The 26,392-nt window shown below is 39.5% G+C and overlaps 1 protein-coding gene across 1 annotated transcript; it reads right to left on the bottom strand.

Annotated features, from left to right (window-relative positions):
• Nucleotides 1–1,353: 1,353 nt before the first annotated feature.
• Nucleotides 1,354–25,712, bottom strand: FAS (Fas cell surface death receptor). Its single transcript, XM_068961783.1, has 9 exons — nt 25,677–25,712; nt 18,758–18,914; nt 10,060–10,197; nt 8,668–8,776; nt 5,797–5,852; nt 5,549–5,626; nt 3,765–3,826; nt 2,589–2,613; nt 1,354–1,862 (listed from the first exon to the last, which is right to left on the bottom strand). The coding sequence occupies exons 1-9, from the start codon at nt 25,710–25,712 to the stop codon at nt 1,543–1,545; spliced, it is 981 nt and encodes a 326-aa protein (XP_068817884.1). The 3' UTR covers nt 1,354–1,542.
• Nucleotides 25,713–26,392: the final 680 nt, after the last annotated feature.

Raw genomic sequence — 26,392 nt, 5'->3', positions numbered from 1 at the left:
AATATAAATAATATTTATTAACATTCACAGTTAATACAAACTTTCAAAAGTGTTTAAATGTAAAAGCAAGGAAGTGATAGTGGGGAGAGGGGCTTGTCTAAGAAGCTACAGAAAACAACAGAGGCAATTCTTAACACCTAGTACGATTTCTGGAGAAGACAATGGCACCCCACTCCAGTACTCTTGCCTGGAAAATCCCATGGACGGAGGAGCCCTGTAGTCCATAGGATCACCAAGTTGGACACGACTGAGCAACTTCACTTTCACTTTTCACTTTCATGCCTTGGAGAAGGAAATGGCAACCTGCTCCAGTGTTCTTGCCTGAAGAATCCCAGGGATGGGGGAGCCTGGTAGGCTGTAGTCCATGGGGTCGCACAGAGTCGGACATGACTGAAGCAACTTAGCAGCAGCAGCAGCAGCAGCAGCAGTATGATTTCACTTCTGCTGTGTATAAGCTGACTTTACACCAACAGAGAACACATGGCAAGTTACTGAGCACTTTGTGGGGGATGGAACAAAATAAGAATCTATCTTATCAGCTTTGGTGATAGACATGGGTTCACGATATGCCACAAAGCTACCTTCCATAAGAGCAGCTGGTCTCTCCAAACCAAGCTAGATGTTTCTAAGGGCAGCCCCAGTTTTTCATGGATCATTCAGTGTTTCTTAGAAAGTCCTTTCAAGTCTGGGGATACACAGTCTACCAAGATGCACATCACGGAAGGCGAAAATAGAGAGATGACAGTGATCTAGTAATTCTTTCCTGATCAAAATGTTTGACACCTGAGAAAGAAGTGGGTTATCTGATCCAAAGTGACAAATATAAAATAGTCAAGCATTATAATTGAGTCTGCATTTTCTATGTGAATCCAAAATGGAAATATTTCACTATGAAAGGCCAATAATCTGTGCAAAGATCTTTGAGGTAGAACCTTATTAAATTTTACATTCAGAGGATATGTGCAAGTTTTCCCTGAATATACTCCTCTCAAAGGTGTAAACAAAATTTATAAATATGGCAAAATCTCTAGAGTTATCAGTGGAGCTGGGGAAGTAATTTAGAGGCAGTTGATTGTCACATGGCAACAATGATCACATCTACTAATTCGTGGAATGGGGTCAACCTGTGGATAGGCACTTGTGTTCACATACATTAATTACATTCACACTGACAGAATCATATGTTACTCACTTGAGCATGATCTCAATCTTTGAATACACGCTTTTTTACACACTTTTTAACATGCTTTTTTACACACTTAACAGGCAAGAAGATGAACATGGGTATTTACTCTCACCAGCATTCATCTCCCCAACTAGACTTTAAAAATCCTTGAAGGCAGAATCACGAAATGCTCAAAGCTATTAGCCCTACAAATAGCTTTGAGCAAATATATTAGCTCTACAAATCTAATAAATGAAAAAAAGAAAACACATCCAGTAAAAAGCCAAGCCAAGCAATATCTATAGCTACTCAGAACTTATTTGAACATATTTAGAATATTTAGTATATTCTCAGAACTGAGTTAATTGTTTTTCACTTTAAACCAAGTTTTCACTTTCATTTTGCAAGTTTGCATTTTCACGTTCATTAGTAATGTCCTTCATGACTATGTCACAAATCTTCTCTGCAAGAGCTTTTGGGAGATTTTTAGTCAACGTACAATATGCATTTTTCTTCCCGTGACTTTGGTACCACTTGCGGAGCAGTTGGACCTTCTGTTCAGCTGTTTCATGGAGATTGTCATGCACGATATCATCTATTTTGGCTTCCTCCATACCATTCTTCCGAACAAATTCTTTAACTTCAGTTATTCTCATTAGTTCAGCAATACTAGGGATATATTTACCCAAGTCAACATCTAAAAAATAGAGAACAGTCTCTGAAAATTGGTTTTTCTAAACAAAATTCCCACTTTTGAAAAACCACAGTTATTTCTCTTCTTACTGTACTTAAGAATATGGGTAAGTCCTAGAGATCTAAAGAGCCAATTGGGGAAAAATAAAAACAGAAACAACCTTGACTTCTTATCCCAGCTCCTCCTATGTCCCCAGTAATTTGCTCTATACCCTGGGCGAGATACAGAACATCTCTGCATCTTCTTTTCTCATCTATATAATAACAGGGCTGGAAAAGCTCATTTCTAATGCCCTCATGGATCTGATGATCAATGATCCACAAATCTAAAAGGCAGGCCAAGGGTTTACGACCCTTAAGTCAGTCATCTTATCACTGACTCACTGGAACTAGGATACACCGAGAGTAAGTATACAACTGAGTCTACAATTCAGATTACCTAGGGGTTTAGGCAGAGTTCTTCTATACTATACCCAACTGCTTGTGAAGGAAAACAAAGCTTTAAGAATGCAGCATCTTATGTTACCTGACTTATTTTTAATAATGAGCATTAGTTATACATTTAAACACACTGCCTAATAAACCCTTGTGAGCAGGAAGAAACGCAGCCTCAAGGAATAGCAAGAACCCATAATGTGTCACTGAAATTCACAACATTATTTTAACTGCAAAATTAGCCTGTTACTCCCAAGGAAGCCATCTCTATCAAACAAAATGATAAAAATCTTACCTGTTAAATTCACTTGCCTCCCTTCCTGGGGAGAAAAAAAAACAACAACAGAGGGAAGGAGAGAGGGAAATAAAAATATATTTAGAATACTCTAAATGCAATCTTCTAATTCTTCCTTAATACTCAAGGAAGTACACCTACTTGATGTATAAAATTAGACTAAATGACTAAGGACGATTCTTTCACCATTCAAATTTTATTCTGAAATGTTCCAGCCTAACCAGAAACGAAGGGAATATTGGTTCATTTTTTACAGAGGCAAGAAACCTAAGAGATTTGTGAAATGTGCTGAGATTATTCTTTGTACAGGCACATGAAAATAAACACAGTAAACATCATTCTAACATTTTCTTTACTGTAACGATTTGAATTTTTGACACAAGAACATAGTTTAAGTTGAAATGATTTTGTACTATAGTGATTTAAAGAACCCTAAATCCCACTGGCCTCAAATGAGAAAAATCAATATTCATCAGGTGAGCTGGTTACTCTCCCCAGTGTACCTTTGGCTGTTTTTTTTTTTTTTTCTCCTTTGAGCACGGCTTGCAGGATCTCAGTTCCCTGACAGGGACTGAACCCAGGCTATGGCATTGAAAGCCACTAGGCCACCAGGGAACTCCTTTTTTTAGCGATGTGACAGGCTTTGATTCTATGTTAGAAAAAGATATGGTGACCGATAAGGTAACAACTGACTGGAGAGAACTGAGTTGTGCCTTTAGTGTGGGCTTTCAGAGTAATCTCTTTGCTTGGGCATGTTGAATCCATGCTCTGGTAAAGGATATCTCTCTGCATTTCTGTTCATGAATAATACCACCATGGAGGCTTGGCCACATCCTTTTGTCAGCGACCTTTGTGTAAGTGAGAACTTATTAATAAGAATTTATTTGTATGCTATTTGTATAGACGTTTCTTATAAACTGGGCACCATGTCTTAATTCATTTTTGATGCCCCTCTAATCCATGCACACACAAGCACCATAAAGATTTGCTTTTTAAAAAGTAACAAGTAGGGGGACACATGTACACCCACGGCTGATTCATGTCAATGTATGGCAAAAACCACCACAATATTGTAATTAGCCTCCAATTAAAATAAATTAATTAATTTTTAAAAGTAACAAGTAAAAAACTGAATGACTATTTTTTTAGGATAGCTGTCCACATTTCAACACTTACATCATTTGAGGCTGTAGAGACGCAATTACCATTCTTTTTATTCCTGCGTCGACTTCTCACCACTGAAAGATCCAAGAAATATCTATCAGACTCAGGTCTCAGCCTTGTAGGAAGCATGACAGAACAAAGTTTCATACTAAGAGAAGCATGAGAATAAAGGAGAAATTCATTCACTAAAATTTATAGCAACCAAGCACCAAAAGAGGCAGATTTGTCCTGATTTTGAAAATTCCATCCCATTGAGTCAAGTGGTACAGAGACATGCCACATCTTTCTTTAAAATTAAAAAAAATTTTTTTTCTATGTGGACCATTTTTAAAGTCTTTTATTGAGTTTGTTAACGCTTCCCTGGTGGCTCAGATGGTAAAGAACCTGCCTGCATTGAGGGATACTGGGTTCGATCCCTGGGTCAGGAAGATCCCCTGGAGAAGAGAATGGCAACCCACTCCAGTATTCTTGCCTGGAGAACCCCATGGACAGAGGAGCCTGGTGGGCTACAGTACATGGGGTCACAAAGATTTGGACACGACTGAGCAACTAACTCATGCACTGAATTTGTTGCAGCATTGCTTCTGTTTTATGTTTGGTTTTCTGGCCATAAGGCATGTAGGATCTTAGCTCCCCAACCAGGGATCGAACCTACACCCCCAGCACCGGAAGGACCGTCAGGAATGTCCTGCCATGCCACATCTTAATGGAGCCATCCAGTTACCACACACTAGTCTGAAGCTGGCTTTTGACTTACTCTGTGGCCATTAACACTCTGTCTTGCTGGCTTTAAGCTGGGTAGCATGGCTACAGCAGGGCACAGAAGCCATAGATTACAGAAAGTTGACTTCAGTTTGCTGTGAAGTGGCATTTAAAGCAGATTTAAAGTGTTTAAACGTTGAGTTTATATTTTCAGCTAAACCTCTCAAGGCTCTTTTATCTTCAGCTGACCTGGAGAAACAGCGATTTGTTCCAACGGAAAGGAAAAATTGGATGCATCAGTGTTATCAAAAGTTGGCTCTGCCATGTGTTGTATGAATGATCTAATGGGAGTTTTCTAGAATAATTATTGTTGTTGCTTTAGTTGCTAAGTTGTGTCTGACTCTTTTGTGACCCCATGGACTGTAGCCCACCAGGCTCCTCTGTCTTTGGGGTTTCCCAGGCAAGAATACCAGAGTGGGTTGCCATTTCCTTCTCCAGGGAATCTTCCTGACCCAGGGATCAAACCTGTGTCTTCTGCATTGGCAAACAAATTCTTTACCACTGAGCCGCCTGGGAAGCCCAGGGTATTCCAAATTTTGGTTTACCTGATGGTTTTACTAAGTAACTCTTGCATAAAAGGTATGCCAGTCTTTAAAGTGGATAAATAACCAAAACCATGGGGTCTGGACAAGGGAGAAAAGGCCCAGAGAGGGATGAATTTATCAAGTGTCTGCTGCAATCCCTTTGCTCTCGGCATTCTCTTTGTGCAGGGGATGATTTCAATGTAGAGTGAAGGACCACTTCCAATTCTTGGCCAACTTGGCTGCTGTGTAAATGAAAATACCCTTGTTCATGGGGAGGATGGGAATACCGAATGAGTGCCCCAGAATGGTTGCTCAAAAACAGTAGCTGAAGGATAATATCATCTATTCTTATCAGCTCTCAGGGGTGCATTTAGAAGTAGGAATATAACTCTATACCAGAGTTGCTACCTGGTAGGAGCTTTCTCACAAGTAGAAGACAGAAGGGAATTCTTGTGAACAATGACTTCCCAAGTCACTTCAACCTGCCATTTGAATGAAGTAAGAGCTTACCTTTGTATATTATTAGAAATATTAGGATGAAGAGGAGGATCAGGAGGGCCCATAAACTGTTTGCATGAGATCTGGATCCTGTAGATAGGAACATTGTACATGGCATATGAAAGTACATAATTCTTAATATTATTTAAAAAAAAAAGATGGAAACAAAGTACTCATAGAGTCAAATGGATTGCCTTTTCTTCATATTTTGCAGTGAGTTTGGGAGAAAGGAGAATATAATCATAAAAAGAAATAATAACCTTTGCATTTGGTGTTGCTAGTTGGTGTGCATTTCTCAATGATTCCATGTTCACACCTAGAAAAAAATACAGAAGGAATTCAAAAATTCTGATGGACTGATTCCTTGATCATTTTCAATAACATACTATAAATCCAGGGACATTTTATCCATTTTTGCATCTCTGGCAAACATAATCCCTCAAATATTTCTAGATCAGCATTTTGTTGTTGTTGTATAGTCATTCAGTTGTGTCTGACTCTTTGCGATCCCATGGACTGCAGCACGCTAGGCTTCCCTGTCCTTCACCATCTCCCAGAGTTTGCTCAAACTCGTGTCCATTGAGTCGGTGATGCCAACCAACCATCTAATCCTCTGTCATCCCTGTCTCCTCCTGCAATCAATCTTTCCCAGCATCAGGGTCTTTTGGAATGAGGTGGCGCTTCACATCAGGTGGCCGAAGTATCGGAGCTTCAGCTACAGCATCAGTCCTTCCAATGAATATTCACGGTTGATTTCCTTTAGGATTGACTGGTTTGGTCTCCTTGCTGTCTAAGGGGCTCTCAAGAGTCTTCTCCAATACCACAGTTCGAAAGCATCTATTCTTTGGCACTCAGCCTTCTTTATGGTCCAACTCTCATATCCATACATAACTAATGGAAAAACCATAGCTTTGACTATATGGTCCTTTATCAGTAATGTCTCTATTTTTTAATACACTGTCTAGGTTTGTCATAGCTTTTTTCCTAAGGAGCAAGCGTCTTTTAATTTCATGGCTGCAATCACCATCCACAGTGATTTTTGGAGTCCGAGAAAATAAAGTCTGTCACTGTTTCCATTTTTTCCCCATCTATTTGCCATGAAGTGATAGGACCAGATTGGAGAAGGAAATGGCAACCCAATCCAGTATTCTTGACTGCAGAATCCCACGGACAGAGAAGCCTGGTGGGCTACAGTCCATAGGGTCGCAAAGAGACAGACATGACTGAGCGACTAAGCACGCATGCCTAATGGGACCGGATGACATGATCTTAGTGTTTTTTAGCATCTACTAGGTGCAAATTCATGACATAATTTGGATGTTTGGATGAAAAATATCCTAAAGAATGACTATGGGTTAAAAATACCTTGAGGTTAAAAAAATAGGCATTAAAATATCAACATATGAGAAAAAAGATGGAATAGACATAAAAATAAAGTTTAATTAGCAAATAAAGTTAAAGTCATAAATTGCCAAAAGCAATTTCAAAACAGTCATGGAGCAATTAAATGGTCAGACAATAGCCCACTGCCCAGGCTGCTGCTTATGGAGTCTACATAGCTAGCCCCTAAAGGCCTCCTCTTTTATATCAACTAGTGATTAGGGCACTCAAGAAGTCCCTGTAGGATTTTCTTCAGACAGCCAAGTACTGACAAATTGTCTGAATTATAACCTGGTTCTGCTCATTCCCTAACAAGGTGAGCTTGGACAAATTTTTACAGCACATACTACCCAATCTGATTGTCACAGAAATGATGTTGATAAGACAAGTGAGTATTATTTGCATCCACATTCAAAAAACTAACATCATGGCATCCAGTCCCATCACTTCATGGCAAATAGATGGGGGAAAAAATGGAAAGTAACAGACTTTATTTCCTTGGGCCCCAAAATCACTGTGGATGGTGACTGCAGCCATGAAATTAAAAGACACCTGCTGCTTGGAAGAAAAGCTATGACAAACCTAGACAATGTATTAAGAAGCAGAGACAATACTTTGCTGACAAAGGACCGTATAGTCAAAGCTATGGATTTTCCATTAGTTATGTATGGGTGTAAGATTTGGACCATAAAGAAGGATGAGTGCTGAAGAATTGATGCTTTTGAGCTCTGATGCTGGATAAGACTCTTGAGAGTCCCTTGGACAGCAAGGAGATCAAACCAGTCAATCCTAAAGAAAATCAACCCTGAATATTCATTGGAAGAACTGATACCGAAAATGAAGCTCCAACAGTTTGGCCACCTGATACAAAAAGACAACTCATTGGAAAGGACCCTGATGCTGGGAAAGATTGAGGGCAGGAGGAGAAAAGGGCGACAGAGGATGAGATGGTTAGAATGGACATGAGTTTGAACAAGCTCTGGGAGATAGTAAAGGACAGGGAAGCGTGGCATGCTGCAGTCCATGGGGTCGCAAACAGTCGGACACAACTTAGCGACTGAACAACAACAAAATGAGTGAGGAAACCAAAGTGCACAGAGGTTAAGTGATCTTTCAAAATCACCCGATTAATCGGAAGAAAAGGGAAACCTACAATCAGGTGTCCTATCTTTGGGTTGAAATCAAGCACTTTAGCATGAAAGACAGGTCCTTCATGATCTGACCTGGTTCCTTCTCAGTCTTTCCTAAACTCCAGCCAGGTCCTTTGTTCTCCAGAGCTTCCTTTTGCCTGTTGCAGTTGCTGTTCCCCTGCCTGAAATGTCCTTTCTATCTGTTTACACCTTTTTTCAAGACTCAAGCCATGTGTCATATCTTTACCCATCCCCCAGAGTTGAAAGGTCTTCCTATATAACTCAAAATCTGGAACACAAGTCTTACCATATGGTCTGGACATAATAACCATCATCTTTCTTGACACTCTCTGCCTCTAGCCTTAGATCTTCAAGACCAGGCATGTGTCTGCATACATCAATGGCTTGAGCAGCCAGCACGGAATCAAGCACACAGGAAGTGTTCAATAAATGTTTAGACACAGGATGTTTGGGTGAAAAAAATGGTTGTTTAGTTTCTTGGAGTCAAAGCAAGATTAAAACCCAGATTCTTCACTCTCAGCCAGTGTTGCTTCCCTTTCAGGAAATCATTTTCTCTCAAGATAAATCTACTGTTTTAACCAGAGAAAGAGTAAAACTTACGTGGTGCAAGGGTTACAGTGTTCGCATGGAGAACTGTTACAAAAAAAGTTCGATTTGCATCTGCACTTGGTATTCCGGGTCCGAGTACAGTTCTGTTCCACTTCTAGCCCTAGAACACCAATTTGATGAATGAACAATGAAAAGGATGGGCAGGAACAGCATGGGTTTTTGAGATCCAGCGCTGACATCAGCAGTCAAACCATCAAACCTTTAGTAACATAACTAGTGCTTAAATGCCAAATAGATAACCCCAGGCTGAAAGAGCTGAAATCATCTAGCAGTGTTTTAAGCAGACAGACCATCCAGCAACCTACACAATTGCACTTGTACTTAAACGGCTCCCCTGCTCTCGTCTAGAGCCTGGCTACTCAAAGTGTGGCTTATAGAACAGCAACATCAGCCTCACCCTGGAGCTTGTCAGAAATGCAGAACATCAGGCCCTGCCCCAGACCTACTCAATCAGACCAATGCCAAAACCCTCACTTAGAGATTCTGATTTAATCGCTCTGAGATGGAACCTGAGTGAGAGAGTGAGTGAAAGTCACTCAGTGGTATCCAGCTCTTTGTGACCCCATGGACTGCAGACTGCCAGGCTCCTTTGTCCAAGGAATTCTCCAGGCAACAATACTGTAGTGGGTAACCATTCTTTCCTCCAGGGAATATTCTTGGCCCAGGGATCAAAGTGGAGTCTCTTGCATTGCAGGCAAATTCTTTACCATCTGAGCCACTAGGAAATCCTTGAAATTGGATCTAAATGTTGGCAATTTTCATAGCTTACTGTTTGATTCTACTATACAGTCAGGGTTGAGAAACATTGCTTTAGAGCCTGCACAGGGGCAAGAAAAGCTTTATGTCCAGAGAGTTCTTGATGTTCTTCTTAACAAAAGTGGGAGTACCTCTGCTTTATTTTAATCTGAACCCTCAAGATAGACTGGACTATCCATGAAAATTCAGGTCCTCAACAGTAAGTATCAGGACAAGCCAGATCCTCAGAGAAAGGGGGAGCAGTCCACCCACCTCTTGGCTTTCTCTGTCCTTGCCTCTGCAGGCTTCTGAGATCTTTTTGGCTAAGAACAAAAGCCATTTTCCAAGCATAAATCAAGACAGGAAAAAAAGTCCCTTCAATTCTGGTTAGAGTTGATGGGTCCTGTTTACCATGCTTGCATTCAGTCATTCTCTTACATCTGGAAGAACTGCCTAGACTTGACCCATAAATGTCTAGACCAGTCATTCCCTCAGTACCTGATCCTGCTTCATCCCCATCAGCCCCACCCTCTCCCTCCTGTAAGCTGACGTAGCACCAGCGTAGGTCCCAGTTTCTGACTGTATTATACATGGTGCTACATGCAATACCATGATTGTCCCTTTTGAATGTTTCTTTAAGACACTTACCATGTTCTTCATCACAGACACTACATCTTATGCATTTGTCAGAATGATGGCTCTTGTCTGTGTACTCGTTCCCCTCCGAGCAGAGCACACATTCTGGCATATCTCCGTCGCGTTTGCAATCACCGTTTTTACGTTTGCCTGCCCATGGGGAGAAAATGGAGCAAGTGTTTAAACACAAGGTGGTCATGCAACAGCAAGTGAAGTCTGCAGGGATGATAATAAAACACTGCTGAAACGGGAGTGGAAGGGCTAAGCTAATGAAATATAAATATAGTAGTGGAGAAGGTTGTTGAAAAATCATTATCAAGAGACAGAATTTCTCCCAAGACAAAAGCTAAAAGAGTTACTGAGAGCCAGAGATCAAATTGCCATCATCCGCTGGGTCATGGAAAAAGCAAGAGAGTTCCAGAAAAACATCTATTTCTGCTTTATTGACTATGCCAAAGCCTTTGACTGTGTGGATCACAATAAACTGTGAAAAATTCTGAGAGATGGGAATACCAGACCACCTGACCTGCCTCTTGAGAAACCTCTATGCAGGTCAGGAAGCAACAGTTAGAACTGGACATGGAACAACAGACTGGTTCCAAATAGGAAAAGGAGTATGTCAAGGCTGTATATTGTCACTCTGCTTATTTAACTTATATGCAGAGTACATCATGAGAAATGCTAGGCTGGAAGCAGCACAAGCTGGAATCAAGATTGCCAGGAGAAATATCATTAACCTCAGATATGCAGATGACACCACCCTTATAGCAGAAAGTGAAGAGGAACTAAAAAGCCTCTTGATGAAAGTGAAAGAGGAGAGGGAAAAAGTTGGCTTAAAGCTCAACATTCAGAAAACGAAGATCATGGCATCCAGTCCCATCACTTCATGGGAAATAGATGGGGAAACAGTGGAAACAGTGTCAGACTTTATTTTTGGCGGCTCCAAAATCACTGCAAATGGTGACTGCAGCCATGAAATTAAGACTCTTACTCCTTGGAATGAAAGTTATGACCAACCTAGATAGCATATTCAAAAGCAGAGACATTACTTTGCCAACAAAGGTCCATCTAGTCAAGGCTATGGTTTTTCCAGTGGTCATGTATGGATGTGAGAGTCGGACTGTGAAGAAGGCTGAGCGCCGAAGAATTGATGCTTTTGAAGTGTGGTGTTGGAGAAGACTCTTGAGAGTCCCTTGGACTGCAAGGAGATCCAATCAGTCCATCCTAAAGATCAGTCCTGGGTGTTCACTGGAAGGACTGATGTTAAAGCTGAAACTCCAGTACTTTGGCCACCTCATGAGAAGAGTTGACTCATTGGAAAAGACTCTGATGCTGGGAGGGATTGGGGGCAGGAGAAGAAGGGGACAACAGAGGATGAGATGGCTGGATGGCATCACCGACTCAATGGACATGAGTTTGGGTAAACTCCGGGAGTTGGTGATGGACAGGGAGGCCTGGTGTGCTGAGATTCACGGGGTCGCAAAGAGCTGGACATGACTGAGTGACTGAACTGAGCTGAACTGAACTGACGCCTACTTAATTTTAAAAAAAACATTGATTGACTGATTGACTTTGGCTGTGCTGGATCTTTGCTGCTGCACGCGGGCTCTCCCTGGCTGCAGCGAGGAGGTGCTGCTCTTGAATTGTGGCGTGCAGGCCTCTCACCGCGGTGGCTTCTCCTGTGGTAGTGCACAGGCTCTAGGGCACTCAGGCTTCAGTGGTTGTGGCACAGGGCCTTAGCTGCCCAACAGCTTGCGGAATCTTCCTGGACCAGGGATCAAACTCACGTTCCTTGCATTGGCAGGCAGATTTCTAACCACTGGCCCACCAGGGAAGTTCCTATGCCTACTTCTATAGGATGATTAGCAATAGGAACATATGAAAAAGAGGTCCGAATGACCAAAAGCACTGGAAGAGATGCCTTTACCAGCTTTGGGGGAGGAGGGAAGAAGGTTGCTAGGTATACATTCATATTAAGAGATGACTGCCACTGGCCACTGAGATGACCCAATTCTTGCTCTGACTTCTCATTTCACTTTCCAAAGTCCACAAATCCTGGTAAGAATAGTATTGTTTAAGGAAAAGAACATTTGAAGTTCTAAAGACTCTGGCTACATTTTAAAAAATAATATCAATAATATCTTTAACAAGCTGCTTAATCTCTCTGAGCCGAATTTCTTCATGCATGTGATGGAGATCATCACACTTCATTTGCACAGCTAAAAGAACTGCAAGGGGCCTGCCCAGTGAGTGCTCATAGTTTCCTTTTTACTCCTCTTTCTTTCTATTCCTTTGCCACTAAGTGACAGAGTATGTTATGATGTGTAGGCATGAACTTTATTACCAGGCTTGCTATCTTAATACACAAAATTTTAAATCATATTTATGTTTGCTTTCCTTTACTTTAAAAATAAAATGAATCATTGGATTGCTATTAGTAAGTATTATACAACAATGGCCTTCCCTGATAGCTTAGTTGGTAAAGAATCTGCCTGCAATGCAGGAGACCCTGGTTCAATTCCTGGGTTGGGAAGATCCCCTGGAGAATGGAAAGGCTATCCACTCCAGTATTCTGGCCTGGAGAATTCCATGGACTGTATAGTCCATGGGGTTGCAAAGAGTCGGACACGACTGAGAGACTTTCACCTTCTTTTTCATACAACACTGTCTTCTGGAAAATTCATTTCCTTAAGAAGTGTTTATTAATACCTATTGTGTGCCAGGCACTTTGTAGGAGCTGGAGATACCCTTGAAAGACAAGTCCTTGGTCTCCAAAGACTTCACATTTTCAAAGTAGAAGCAGGCCAGGCACAAACAAATACAGGATGGCAAGTGGTGATAACTGCTGTGGGGGAAGCTAAGTTATAGCAAAGGAACAGAGAAAGAAGAGAAAATATAAAGGGAACAGCAAGGGAACAGAGAAAGATGAAAGAGAAGGTATAAAGGGAAGTTTAAGAGAAAGGCCTGAGTAGTGACTAACCTTGTCATAACTAAATAAAAAGAACAGGCAAAATCTAATCTGCCCCCCTCGTACGAACAGCAAACATAATTCATTCTGTTTTTCTCAGGTATATGACTTTCTTAATAACTTCATAACATTCTTTTTTTGTCTTTTTCTTAGTTTTTAAAAAAATCTATTATTGGAGTATAATTGCTTTACAATGTTGTGTTAGTTTCTTCTGTACAACAAAGCAATTCAGCTTTATGTATACATAAGAATCCGCCTGCCAGTGCAGGAGATGTAAGAGACACAGGTTCAATCCCTGGCTCAGGAAGATCCCCTGGAGGAGAAAACGGCAACCCACTCCAGTATTATTGCCTGGAGAATCCCATGGATAGAAGAGCCTGGTGGGGTACTCCATGGGGTTACAACGAGTTGGACACCACTGAGCGACTTCCACTCACTCTCTCACTCAGGTCCCATCTCAGAGCAATTAAATCAGAATTTCTAAGTGAGGGTTTTGGCATTGGTCTGATTGAGTAGGTCTAGGGCAGGGCCTGACACTCTGCATTCCTAACAAACTCCTGGCTAATGCGGATTTTGCTGGCTTATAAACCATACTTGGTGTAGACAGGCTCTAGATGAGAACAGGGGAGCCATTTTAAGTAAAGGTGGGATTGTCCTGGTTGCTGGCTTATCTGTCTACTTAAAATTCCACTAGGTGATTTCAGCTCTTTCAACCTAGGACCCAGAACCAGGGTGTATATATGAAAATGCTACTCTAATTTATTGTAACATTTCAGACAATTACTTTACACGACTGTTCAGAAAATATTCTCATTTTGGATTCCATGGCAGCAACAACAAAAGAGTAGTGGATTAGTATACAGAGAAAGTGAGAGAAGGAACATTTGAGATTTATGTTAAATTTTAAAAGAAAATTCCTCAGTTACAGTAGCTCATTGTCCTTCATGAGAAATATGTTAGAAGACCATCACAAATTCTCAGTTTCACTTATTCCAATATAGCATGTAGTTCCATCCAGAAGAATGCAGGTAAAATGTATATGAACTCATCAGATCCATTCAAATGAACCACCCATTCAAATGTATATGAACCTATTATACTTCTTACAGTGGTAACAATAAATGATAATATTAACACTTACTGAGTCAAGCACTCTGCTACACACTATTAACACATTATTGTTCACAATAATCACAAAAGGTCAGAACTATTACTACTTCCATTTCACAGTTAAAGAACCAGACTCAAAGAAATCAAGTATCTTGCCCAAGGACATGAAGCTTGTAAATAGCTAGGAGGACCAATCATGCCTGTTTGCCCAGGATGTGAGACTTTTAGTGCTAAAATTGGGGAAGTCTCGGGCAAACCAGAATACGTTGGTCATCCTGTAAGTGTCAGATGGAGGATCTGAAAGCAGTGTCTGATGCCAGAACTTAAACTATGAAACACAATTGAATATCTGCTTGGTAAAGATTTCAGCTATCATATTACAAACTATTAATACAACAAAACTTTTCAGGGGCTCTGATAAAACAGATCAGGGGCTGCACCGGAGAATGTGTGTACCAGAGCATGATTCTTCACTTGCTTTCCCTTTCCTTTTTAACAATGCCCCATAATTCTCTCTCAGAAGTCAGTTTGCCTTCCTGGGATCGCTTTACTGGGGAGCTATTTACTTGGTATGCCCACTATGGTGCCAAAAACCTAACTGCAAATGGTGATTACTACACAGTTTAACACATTACAATGTCTTTACATTTTTCTTAATTTAGAACTTTGTAAAAGATCAGTCAATGTTGCAGAGATCCCTGATTCACCTAATATCCATTTTTCCTTCTCTCATAAGAAGAGAATATTTACTAGGAGACATGGCTGCCCTGAGTCAAGACTACATCTCCCAGCATCCTTTGCATGGGTATGTAATTAAATTTTGGCCAATGGGATGTTAGCAAAGTGTCCAGTAATATCTTCCAGGATGTTTCCTGAAGAGAGCTGGTATGCACTTTAAAGTTTAATCTGCCCTATTCGTATGAAGAGCAAAAATTATGTATACTATCTTTCCTAGGAACATGACTTTCTTAATAATTTCTTTTCACAGCATTCCTTTTGATAAAACAAAATACTACTCAATACATAAACAAGTCATGAAATTTAAACATATACAATACTTTAGTAAACAAAGGCAATGATATGTCAATATAAAAAATAAACAAATCGTGGAAACTCAGAACCAAATTTAAATACAGGGCATCAGGGTTCTATATCATTGCAGCAGTATGTTTAAAAGAAAACCAAGTCAAAGTACAACTTTAATTGCTTGCCAGTAGAATAATACTGCTTTCTAAATGGACTGACCTCTTTAATGAATTACCTTGCAAAATGTCTATGGCATGACAGAAACATAATATCACAAGTTCTTTCTTTCTTCCAATGTATAAAACCTAAATTTATCAAAATATTAAAAAAGAAGTTGTTTTCTTGAAAATAATATTTTAAAATATATTTGTTTCTGAGTATATTACTACATATGTTCACTGTATAAATTTTAGGAAAGTATAAAAAGCATCTATATATCAACCACTCTGAGATATTATTTTGGTACATTCCTACACATATAAATACACATATATACATGTGAGTATATGTATGCATACATACCTATGTGTATATGTATGTGTCTGTGTGTATATATAAATATAAACATATATATATATGCAATGTATGCAGTGTACCATAGAATCCTTCTTATTGAATATGGTGATGTGATAAGGACTTTTTTGATTAAGAAAATGTCAATTCACATAGGGGATCACAGAAAAATTACTATAAATAATTCAGTTTATAAAGTATAACTGTATAATTATTTGCCACTCTTGTGATATAGAAACAAGTTATTAGAATTCCAGCTTCTTTCTCACTTAAGTCACATCCAAAATGTATCACTCACAATTTCTTTTTTCTTTTTCCTTCTTCCTTTCTTTTTGATGGAAAGCAAAGTTAAAGACTTCAATAATCTATATGAAAGGCTTTCATAGTTTCATTATTTTTCCCATGTATTTTGCCTCCACCTAGTTCATTAATAATTTTTTTAGTAACTCGACTTTACTGAAATTCTTCAAAGAATTAAAAATAATTTTAATAGAAATTAAATGTTTTTTATGTGTATTTGTTTACTGATTTATGTAATGTTAAATTATATATTACCACCGCAAAAATTTTTGGAAGCAATTTGGATATTGTTAAGCTTAAATTTTTTTTCAAAAAGGAATAGAAGTGGGAAGATGTTTAGTACATATTGGACACCATCCAGGATGTTTTAGAGATGGAGCAGAGAGAATCAGTTAATCCAGCCAGCAGATCAGTTAGAAATCTCTTAAGGAAATTTATATACATTGAGGTTTATATTAAGAATATATCAGAAAACATGATTTTGATTGATACATAGTATTCCAGTCTTTGAATACTTTGAAATTTACTTAATCTCACATCATTGGATATCACAGTGAAATGTTATGCATATATTTCTTTTATTTTTTACTATTTTCTTCAGACATTTTTCTACAAATCTATTATAGTATCAGTAGATTTTCAATTTTTTGACCCACATATCCGAATTTCTTTCTTAAAATGTTTTAACAATTGACATTCCAAGAGTGACATAGGAGAGTTTGCTTATCTCATAAGCAAACTCACTATGACTGAGATCACTTTGAAAATGAAAATAAAAGAAAGCAAAACAAAAAAAGCAAGCCAACAAAAATCCTTAACAACTTGATATGCAAACCATATTATCTTTATTTTAATTTGCATTTTAGGGTTTAAAAATATGAGTAAAGATCTCAATTCATAAGACAAATAGATGGTGTTTGTGAGTGAGCATGAAGTCGCTCAGTCATGTCTAACTCTTTGCGACCCCATGGACTGTAGTCTACCAGGCTCCTCTGTCCATGGGATTTTCCAGGGAAGAGTACTGGAGTAGGGTGCCATTGCCTTCTCCTCTCCAGGGGATCTTTCCAACACAGGGATCAAACCCAGGTATCCCGCACTGCAGGCGGATTCTTTACCAAGAGATTACAAAAAGCCAGGAAGCCATTCTTTATTCTCATTTGGAGAAGACTAAATATAAACAGGCTTAAATATAAATGGGTTGGATTATGACAGATTTTCCATAAGGGTTGTTAAAACCTGGAGAGAAGGCCAAGTAAGACTGTTAGAATCTTTTCATAAACAGGACCCACATCTGTTTAGCAGCTTAAGTACTGGAGGCCTGGAAAGCCAAACATGAAACCTACTACCATCCTTTACGGTTCTATTAATCTACTATATATGCCCATGTGCTGTTTTCCTTTATCTTCCTGTCTTCCTTCATGATGCAGCTGGGAAATGCTTATCTGTATAACATAGTAGTCAACTCTACTCTGTGTTGATAATAAAAGTCTGCACAACTGCATTTTGCTTAGCTTTTAATTGGCTAGTGTTCAGAGGATTTCCGTTTTGAAATTGGTTTTCAATACTGATTTTAAAAAATGGTTGGTTTTTATCCGTTGCTTTTCTAGCTCATCTAGTTATTCGGTTGCAAAATGCAAATATATTTTTCAGGCTTCAGTGCTAGGACAAACATTTTTCTTAGAGACTTTCTGGTTGAAGGGAAGTGTTGAGACATATCTCTTAAGGGTAGAAGTTTCTTGCTTTTAGAGCTCCACAATTATTATGATACATTCTAACCAGTTCTGATGTGGTAAGTTTTAATATCTACAAATTAGTCTCTTTTGGCTATTGAAAAATGGAGCTAAACAAATAAATCCTCTCACTTCTGAGGTACATGTCATTTACAAATTTTATTTACTCATGCTCACATCAAACCAGTGTGATAAAGATAAAATAAGCTAGTCTTGGAGGAATGAAACCACCATATGACCCAGCCGTCCCACTCCTAGGCATATAGCCTGAGGAAACCAAAGTTGAAAAAGACACATGTACTCCAACATTCATTGCAGCACTATTTACGATAGCTAGAACATGGAAGCAACGTAGATGTCCATCGACAGATGAATGAATTAAGAAGTTGTAGTATATATACACAATGAAATATTACTCAGCCATAAAAAGGAACACATTTGAGTCAGTTCTAATGAAGTGGATGAACCTAGAGCCTATTATACAGAGTGAAGTAAGTCAAAAAGAGAAAGATAAATAACATATACTAATGCATATATATGGAATCTAGAAAGATGGTACTGATGAATTTATTAGCAAGACAGCAATGGAGAAACAGACATAGAGAACAGATTTACAGACATGGGGAGAGTGGGGGAGAAGGTGAGATGTATGGAGAGAGTAACGTGGAAACTTACATTCCCATGTAAAATGGACAGCCAACAGGAATTCACTGTGTGTCTCAGGGAACTCAACCAGGGGCTCTGTGACAACCTAGAGGGGTGGGATGGGGAGGAGATTCAAGAGGGAGGGGACATATGTACACCTCTGGCTGATTCGTGTTGATGTTTGGCAGAAAACAACAAAATTCTGTAAAGCAATTATCCTTCAATTAAAAAGTAAATACATTTAAAAATTAAGCTAGTCTTGGGAAAATAATGTCATAGTTTTTTTTCTTTTCAGTCACGCCATAATGCAGGAGTGAATGCTATAAAAACACTCTCTTCCTTATGACCACATGCTACTCCTCACCCCGATTTTCACTCTGATTACTGGATTGCTTTTGTTTGCGTGTGTATAACATACCAGGAGGACAAGGCTGACAGCAAAACAGGTGCTCACGATATAGGCCTTCTTGGCAGGAACTTGCTCCAGTAATATTCAATCTCAGCCCCTCAGAGTTGATACCAGCCACGTGGGCATTTTCACCTTTAGACAATGGTCCAGAAACAGAGATAAATATCTATAAAAGAAAAGCATGAACAGAATTTTACTGACTTCTGAACTAAGCAACTTGGAGAAAAGGTGTTACCTCACCCCAAACGGCTGTGTTTTACTTGCTGCACACAGATCGACGTAGGCTCCATCCTTCCACTGACCCATCTCCAAAAAAGGAGCAGGTCAACCGCATAACAGTCTAAACCTCGGGTTCTCCGAACCATCTGAGACACAGCATCACAGATGGTAGCTCAAGGGACAACACAGCAGACTGGGAAAAAACATGAAATTTCAAAACAACTGTGGTTTGAATCCTAGCTCTGCTGTCGACACTGACTTTAGGCAAGTTAGATAACCTCGGTGATCCTCAAGGTCCTGATCTGTAAGAGACAACAGTACTTTCTGCTTTGAAGCGCTGTGAGGATAAAAAGTGGTAATTTCTCCCAAACCCGGTACTTAGCTTACAGCATGTTCTGTTTCTTCCTTTTTTATATATAGTGACAGAATCTTCAGTGCTGATGAAATCCTTCCTGGTTAACCAGCACTAACAGGTGCCTCAGACAGTAAATTATCTGCCCAACAGTGCAGAAGACTCAAGTTCAATCCCCCGGTGGGGAAGATCTGCTGGAGAAGGAAATGGCAACCCACTCCAGTATTCTTGCCTGAAGAATCATGGACAGAAAAGCCTGGTGGCTGTCACAATAAATCCAACAGGATGTTTTTCACTTTTATTCAGGAAAAATGAACTTCTTTCAATATTGGTTCCTTTGTTTGGGAGACAAAATCCATAAGGGACACTGTCAAATTTATCTTAGTCAGTTGTAGGCTTGAGTTCCTCAGAAAAATAAGCTCCTAAAATGTATAGAAACATCTGGGGTTAATGTCTGTTTGATCCCTTTCTCAGGTTTTCTAAACATTTATTGTTTGTCTCTCTAAACACAAATTTAAATAATCTTTCATTCTGTGTGGAATACGTAAATTCATTGCTAAGCATCAAAATTTTTTAAACTACTAGTTCTGAGGGTTTTTTCCCTCAAGGTCATTTATCACGTTTTTCATGGCATACATTATTTTTTCTACTTCATGACATCTTCTGGGTTAAGGGAACTAAATATTCTTTGTGTATACATCACTGTCACAGGAGTCCCCAAATCTTCCCTTTTAGCCCTTCCCCCTTTGTCACCAAAGCCTGGATTCCCCTCTAAGTTACAAGATACCATGGGACCTCCAAGGAAGGAAGGATGAAGGAGGTTGCCATCTTTTCCTTCTGAGATGGCTGATTTAAAAATGCATTTCCAGGGACTTCCCTGGTAGTCTAGTGCTTAAGAATCCACCTTGCAACGCAGAAGACATGGATTCGATCCCTGGTTGGAGAAACTAAGATCCCATGGAGCAACTAAGCCCATGTACAACTACTGAAGCCCACAAGCTCTGGAGCCCACGTGCTAAGACTAGAGAGAGAGTCTGTGTGCAGCAACAAAGACTTACATGCTGCAACTAAGACCCAGCCCAGTCAAAGAAAGAAAGGAAGAAAAGCATTTTAAAAATAAATAAAAAAACAAAAATCCATTACTAACACCCAGACTCCAGGAGAAAAAGTCACACCAAAATATCAAGAAAATACCTGGCTTATCCAGGATCACTCATGAGCAAAAAGCAGAGAGCTAGGTCTTGTCCAAGTCACCTTCCTCATATTACAGTGTTTTTCCTGCTACACCCAATTCACCATAAAATGTAGCTTACTTTTTCTATGTCAACAATTCTATTTAAAGAATAACTGGAGCTGGTAAACAGATCAGAGGAATTATGCCTCAGTGTGCTGGCTTCACTATCAAACCACTGCCTTTTCAACCCAACAGACATTTCTTTAGCACCTACTCTGTGCCAGGTCCTGTGAATACAGAGTTGTGTAACACTGATTATAATCGAAGATGAATTTTAAGTTTCCAAAAGCAGGCTTGCACAGGGGCGTGTCATTTGTAATATATTTATCATTTGGGAATTTTTTAACATTATATTTGCCTGACTTTTACTTTTTAAAACACATTTGAATCTATGGTCTTTTTCTAAAGCAGCTCTGACTAAAGATATTTATCAGTATCAATTTCTCTTTTCAAGATGACAGTTCCCCAATCAATTCTTACCTTCTCTACAGAAGATCAATCTGTTAATATTAGTCCCTCTTCTAAATCATAGAATCAATAGCTAATGAACAGTAACTGAACTGGACACTTTAGGAAATAATGTGATTGAAATCACACCAAAGCATTCACTGTTAAGATGGGAAGGGCTTTCAAATAAAAATCACCCATGTTTTAGGATCCTTATTCTATCACAAACTTTGCTCAATGTGACAGTCAGGAATTAAATATACTAACCATATAACATTCCAGACATTGTCAGCACATGGAAATTCTTGCACAAATGTACAAGTCTCTGCTAGAAGAAATCAGTAAGCCCCTTCTACAACAGATAATGGGAAACTGAATCGAAGCAACCAAACTGAGTAGGAGCAACCAAACCTCAAGGCCTGGAAAGAGGGAATTAACAGAGAGATACTACTTGCTCTCCTCTTTCAATTCTGGTTTCTCATCTCACCAGAAACTGAACAAAATGCCGCACATTTAAACTCAAAGAGATTTGAGTCAAAATTGGACTAGTCAAAACTGACAACTCAAAGGTGCTCAAGGTTGATACACAGCAGCGTGTGTGTGTGTGTGTGTGTGTGTACCCTACAGCTATAGGGCCCATCTTCCTTGGTATGCTAATTTCATTCAGTAATCATGTGACAATATTATGAGCAGGTCCACAATTCCTGGTTTAAATGATCGAGTGCTCAGAGGAGCAGCACATTTTATATTTATGAATTGTTATATTAGTGTTATTTCTAAAAACACTGTGCATATACTCAACTTTCTGGAACTGTCTGAAAGAAATGTACTTGCTAATACATTTCATTTTAGTGTTGAAGTTTTTGACTGGAAATCAAAAGTCACTGTCCAAAATACATTCAGAATTTGAGAAATGTGAATCTTGGAGTAAATAGTGAAAGACATAAATATCATTGGCCATGAAGCAGACACCGGCACCAAACTCACCTCATATTTGATCATACCAGCTTTAGAGAGCTCAATTTCTGGAAACATTTCCTACTTACTTCAGCATCAAAGAATTATGTCAAGTATTAAAAAAAGAAAGATGGGTCTAAAGAGCATATTCTAACTGTTACATGATACGATGTAAGCAGTTTCCACACAGCTTGCATTTTTTAAAGTTTTTATATTAGCTCAAGTTTGCAGTATGCAAAGATTTAACCTAAACTTTCCTGGCAGAAACTGGGGTGTTTTTAATTGTGACAAGGCAGGAAACCCACAAAGAACTAAATGATCAGAATGCTCAAAAATTGTTTTTCAAAAAAGCTGAAAAGGCCAGAAAATTAGTTAAAGATTTGAAAAGCAGATATTCTAAGGAAAATGATAACCAAATGGGGAAAAAAGGAATAAAATTAACCATCATAACAAAGATTAAAAAGTCAAAAGGACCTCAGTTTTAGATTCTGCTGGGAATAATCTTAGCTGATACATTCATTATTTAAATGAGCAAACACTTTGCTGAGTACCTTTGTTGCTGTTTAGTCACTCAGCCATGTCCAATTGTTTGTGACCCCATGGACTGTAGCCTACCAGGATCCTCTGTCCATGGGATTTCCCAGGCAAAAATACTGGAGTGGGCTGCCATTTCCTTCTCCAGTTGAGTGCCTGCTTTGCGCCAGACAGACTCTGGGAACAGAGCAGTGTACAGATGAGGACTCAGCTCTTATAGCATTTATATGTAAATGAAGTTATTAGTCAGGCTTCTCAAGAAAAACAGGCCCAGTACTGAGTGTGAGTGAGTGAGTGTGTGTGTATGTGTATGAAGAAAGAGAGACTGATTGATTTTCAGGGATTGGCTCACACAACTGTAAAGGCTTGGCAAGTCCAGATTCTGGTGATGGGGTAGGTCAGTATGTTGGAGAGTCAGAGGAGAGTAGCAGCTGAAGTTCAAAGGCAGTCTGGCAGAATTCTTTCTTCCTTAGGGGGTCTCAGTCTTCGTTCTACTAAGGCCTTCAACTGATTGAATGAGACCCACACACATTACAGAAGCTATCTAATTTACTCAAAGTTTAGCACTTTAAATGTTCAGCTCATACAAAGCAAACAAAACCTTCACAGAAATATCCAGAGTACTGTTTGAACAAATATCTGGGTGCCATGGTCCAGTCATGTAGACAAATAATATTAGGCATCACGTGAAGGGAAATGATGAAGAAACAGAGAAACAGGCAACATAACCGGGAGGAATGAGGACTATTTTAAGGAATAAGGCAAGCTTAGGGGGCATGGAGAATTTGACGTGTGAGGCAGTGCTCTTTCAGGAAGAGCTGTCTGTGTAGGCCATTGAATAAGAAAACTGACTTGTTGCAAGTAGATGATTAGCTGAAAAGGGCTTTCCAGGCAAGTCACACCCAGAGGAACTTGGCTTAGCCCAAATGGGGACATACCTGAGGTCCTCAGCAAAAATATTATTAACAGTTAGCTATTAACAGAGATGAAGCTCAATGTCTCCTGAACCACACAGGTAATTAACATGTTGGCTATTAAAGACACAGTGCAGTGGGATCATACAGCCAGTCACAAGCACAGATGCTGCAATCTTGTGGAATCCTGAAACATCACAGCAGAAAGGGACCATGTAACCATCTGCTCAACTTCCACATAGATTTAAAAAATGGATCTTCTTGAGTCTTTCCTTATTTACAAGGTTTTAATATTTTCTGCAAATCAGAAAATTTCTTATGAAATGATGAAGAAAGGTAAGATTTGTTATTTAGCATGCCCAGTAGATGCTTTAACAGCATAAAGTCAAAAACCTGGTGAAATTCATTTTGAGAAATGGCATGTAAAAATATTACAGTCTCTTAAATTCAGAATCTTGAGAGTTCTGACAATGAAGTGGCAATTCATATCTAGCATCCTAAGTGAGGAGACTATTATGACCAAGATGTCATTAGGTCGAATGGGTAGAGTCCCTCTGAATCATTCATGGAAGTGTTGTCAGGAAACCAAACCCTAGAGTTATTTACCTATTCTTCCTTGACATTTGCCTGGCGTTTTACAAAGTTCATTTATGTATATCACCTCATGGTCGCCACAATAAACCTAGACATGAGGAATTATTACTTTCTTATTTTATAGCTGAGGAAGCTGAACAGAGTATGTGAAATGACTCATTGGATAACCCCCGTTAGGACAGGCTAAGGGAAGACTCGGCACCTCTGGTGCAAATCTGGACTCTGGTTCTGGTTTATAAATCAGTTTCCTAATTGCTTTCCCCATTTATGCATGTAAACAATGCAGTCTGTTTCCAGACAATTGTGGGCAAGATGCCTGAGTGTTAATTTTACAATGAACCTTCAAAGCAAATGTGTGTTGAGGGTAGAGGAAGTTAGCAGGAACTTTCTGAAAACCAGAAGTCCATCCCAAGCCCTCTAGTTTGGGAAAACTGCGGCAGGGCTATCCAGGCTGGGATTCTGGCTGGCAGGGAAGGGGAAACTTCCTAGCCCTGATCTGCATCTTGAAAAGAAGAGGAGTTTGGGTTTCTCTTCCTCCCATCTGGGTGCTGAGTTTCTGAGCACAGCCATCAAAGGCACTGTGAGTCCCTTGTAGGGGTGGGGATTTGCAGTCAATAGCTAGGAACCAGGAGTCCTCCTAGCCTACCATTGATCTTTGCATTTGCTCCCTTTGAAACTCTCAAAAACAGGCTGACATGAGAGTCTGTCCCTTGTATCAGATGACAGTTGACTTTATATTAATTAATTGCGTCATATGATGGATATTAATTAATTACATCATATGATGGATCACTTTTCATAGCCAACTCCGTTACTACATAGAGGAAACAAAGCAGGGAGGGCAAGATCCAGAAATTGATGCCCACCCTTGAAGCATATCACTCTCCTTTGACAAGCTCACCATGCTTTCCCAGGAATTGTAAACACTCAAGATCTAACATGGCAATTACAAATAGAGTAGCCTCACAGTGACTGAATTAAACAAACTACTAGAAGAAACTGAGAATCCCATTAGGGTTACTTCAAAGAATCAGTGTGGCAATTAGCCCTAAGAGATGAGCCAGGGTTTGAAAAGGAAGTTTAAAAAAAAAAAAAAAATCACCTTTTTTTCTGTTCTCAGTGAAGTTCAAAACAACAGGAAAAGAATTTTTAAAAGTAGAGGAGAAAAAAAAAGGTGTCTGAAGGTGAAAAATGGCAGTCCTTCAAATGACAAGAATAAGAAGACAGATGCTTAGAATGGTCAGTGAGAATTTTTGATACTGAGCACATACTTCAGACAGACTACAAGCTCTCCAGTAATCATTGGGAAGAGTTTTAGAACCCAAGCCCTTCATCCGTTAGAAGAAGCTATGTCCCAAACTGGCGGTCGGGTGCCTGGACCATGTCATACAGCTGGATCAAGAGAGTCAGACTCTTATGGGCCGAGTGGTCTCTCCCTCACCTCCAAATTCTTCTGTTGAAGACTTAACCCCAGTAACCCAGAATGTCAGCATATTTAGAGACAGAGTCTTTAAAGAGGAAATTAAAATGAGGTCATTGGGTGCACCCTAATCCAATGCGACTGGTGTCCCTCTAAGAGGAGGAAATTTGGGCGCAGACAGGGACAAGGGGAAGAGGATAGGAGACGGGGGAAGGGCATTCACAAGCCAAGGAGAGGAGCACGGGACAGATCGTCACCTCGCGGTCTTCAGAAGGAGCCGAACTTGGCGACATCTTGATCTCAGACGTCTAGCCTCCAGAACTGAGAGAAAATACATTTCTGTTGTTTAAGCCACCCAGTTACCGCAGCCACAGGAAATGAGTACCTATCGGCCCACACCACTGTCTCTTGATTCCCTCAGAGTCTGGATTTGAGGGAGGTCCGTGGTGCACACACATTTGGGCATCCCTTGCAGCTAAGCATTAGGATTTCCCATCTTCAACCATCACTGTGCTAAACAGACGAGAGGCCGAAAACGGTCTTGAGAACTGGAATCCTCCGGGGCCAGGAGGAACCTGAACTTCCCAGTCTTACAGACCTCCGCTAGGAAGTTGAAATCTCACTGGCCCCTACTGTCCAGGACACAACTGTAACAACAGATGAATACTGGTCATTCCCTTTTCAGACTTTTAGTTACTGATCACCACTTTAGGAAAAAGAACTTCTAAAACACCATTAATAGTCCAACATGTCTGACTGTTCAATGCATCTCTAATATATTTGTATAGAAAGTGAGATAATATTAATAGTGATGGTATTTTGTAGTAGGTGCATTATTGAAAAAGTGAAATAAAAACAAGTATTCTAAATTTTCTAAACACAGAAACTTTTCAGTATTAAAGAGATAAGCGAAGATTTCATTCACTCTTATTTTTTGTGTGTAAATAAAAACACAACAAGGTAATCTTATTCC

Source organism: Capricornis sumatraensis, chromosome 23, assembly GCF_032405125.1.
Source record: "Capricornis sumatraensis isolate serow.1 chromosome 23, serow.2, whole genome shotgun sequence".
Taxonomy (NCBI): Eukaryota; Metazoa; Chordata; class Mammalia; order Artiodactyla; family Bovidae; genus Capricornis; species Capricornis sumatraensis.
Note: the sequence above shows the minus strand (reverse complement) of the source record. Positions and strands in the feature narration are given on the sequence as shown.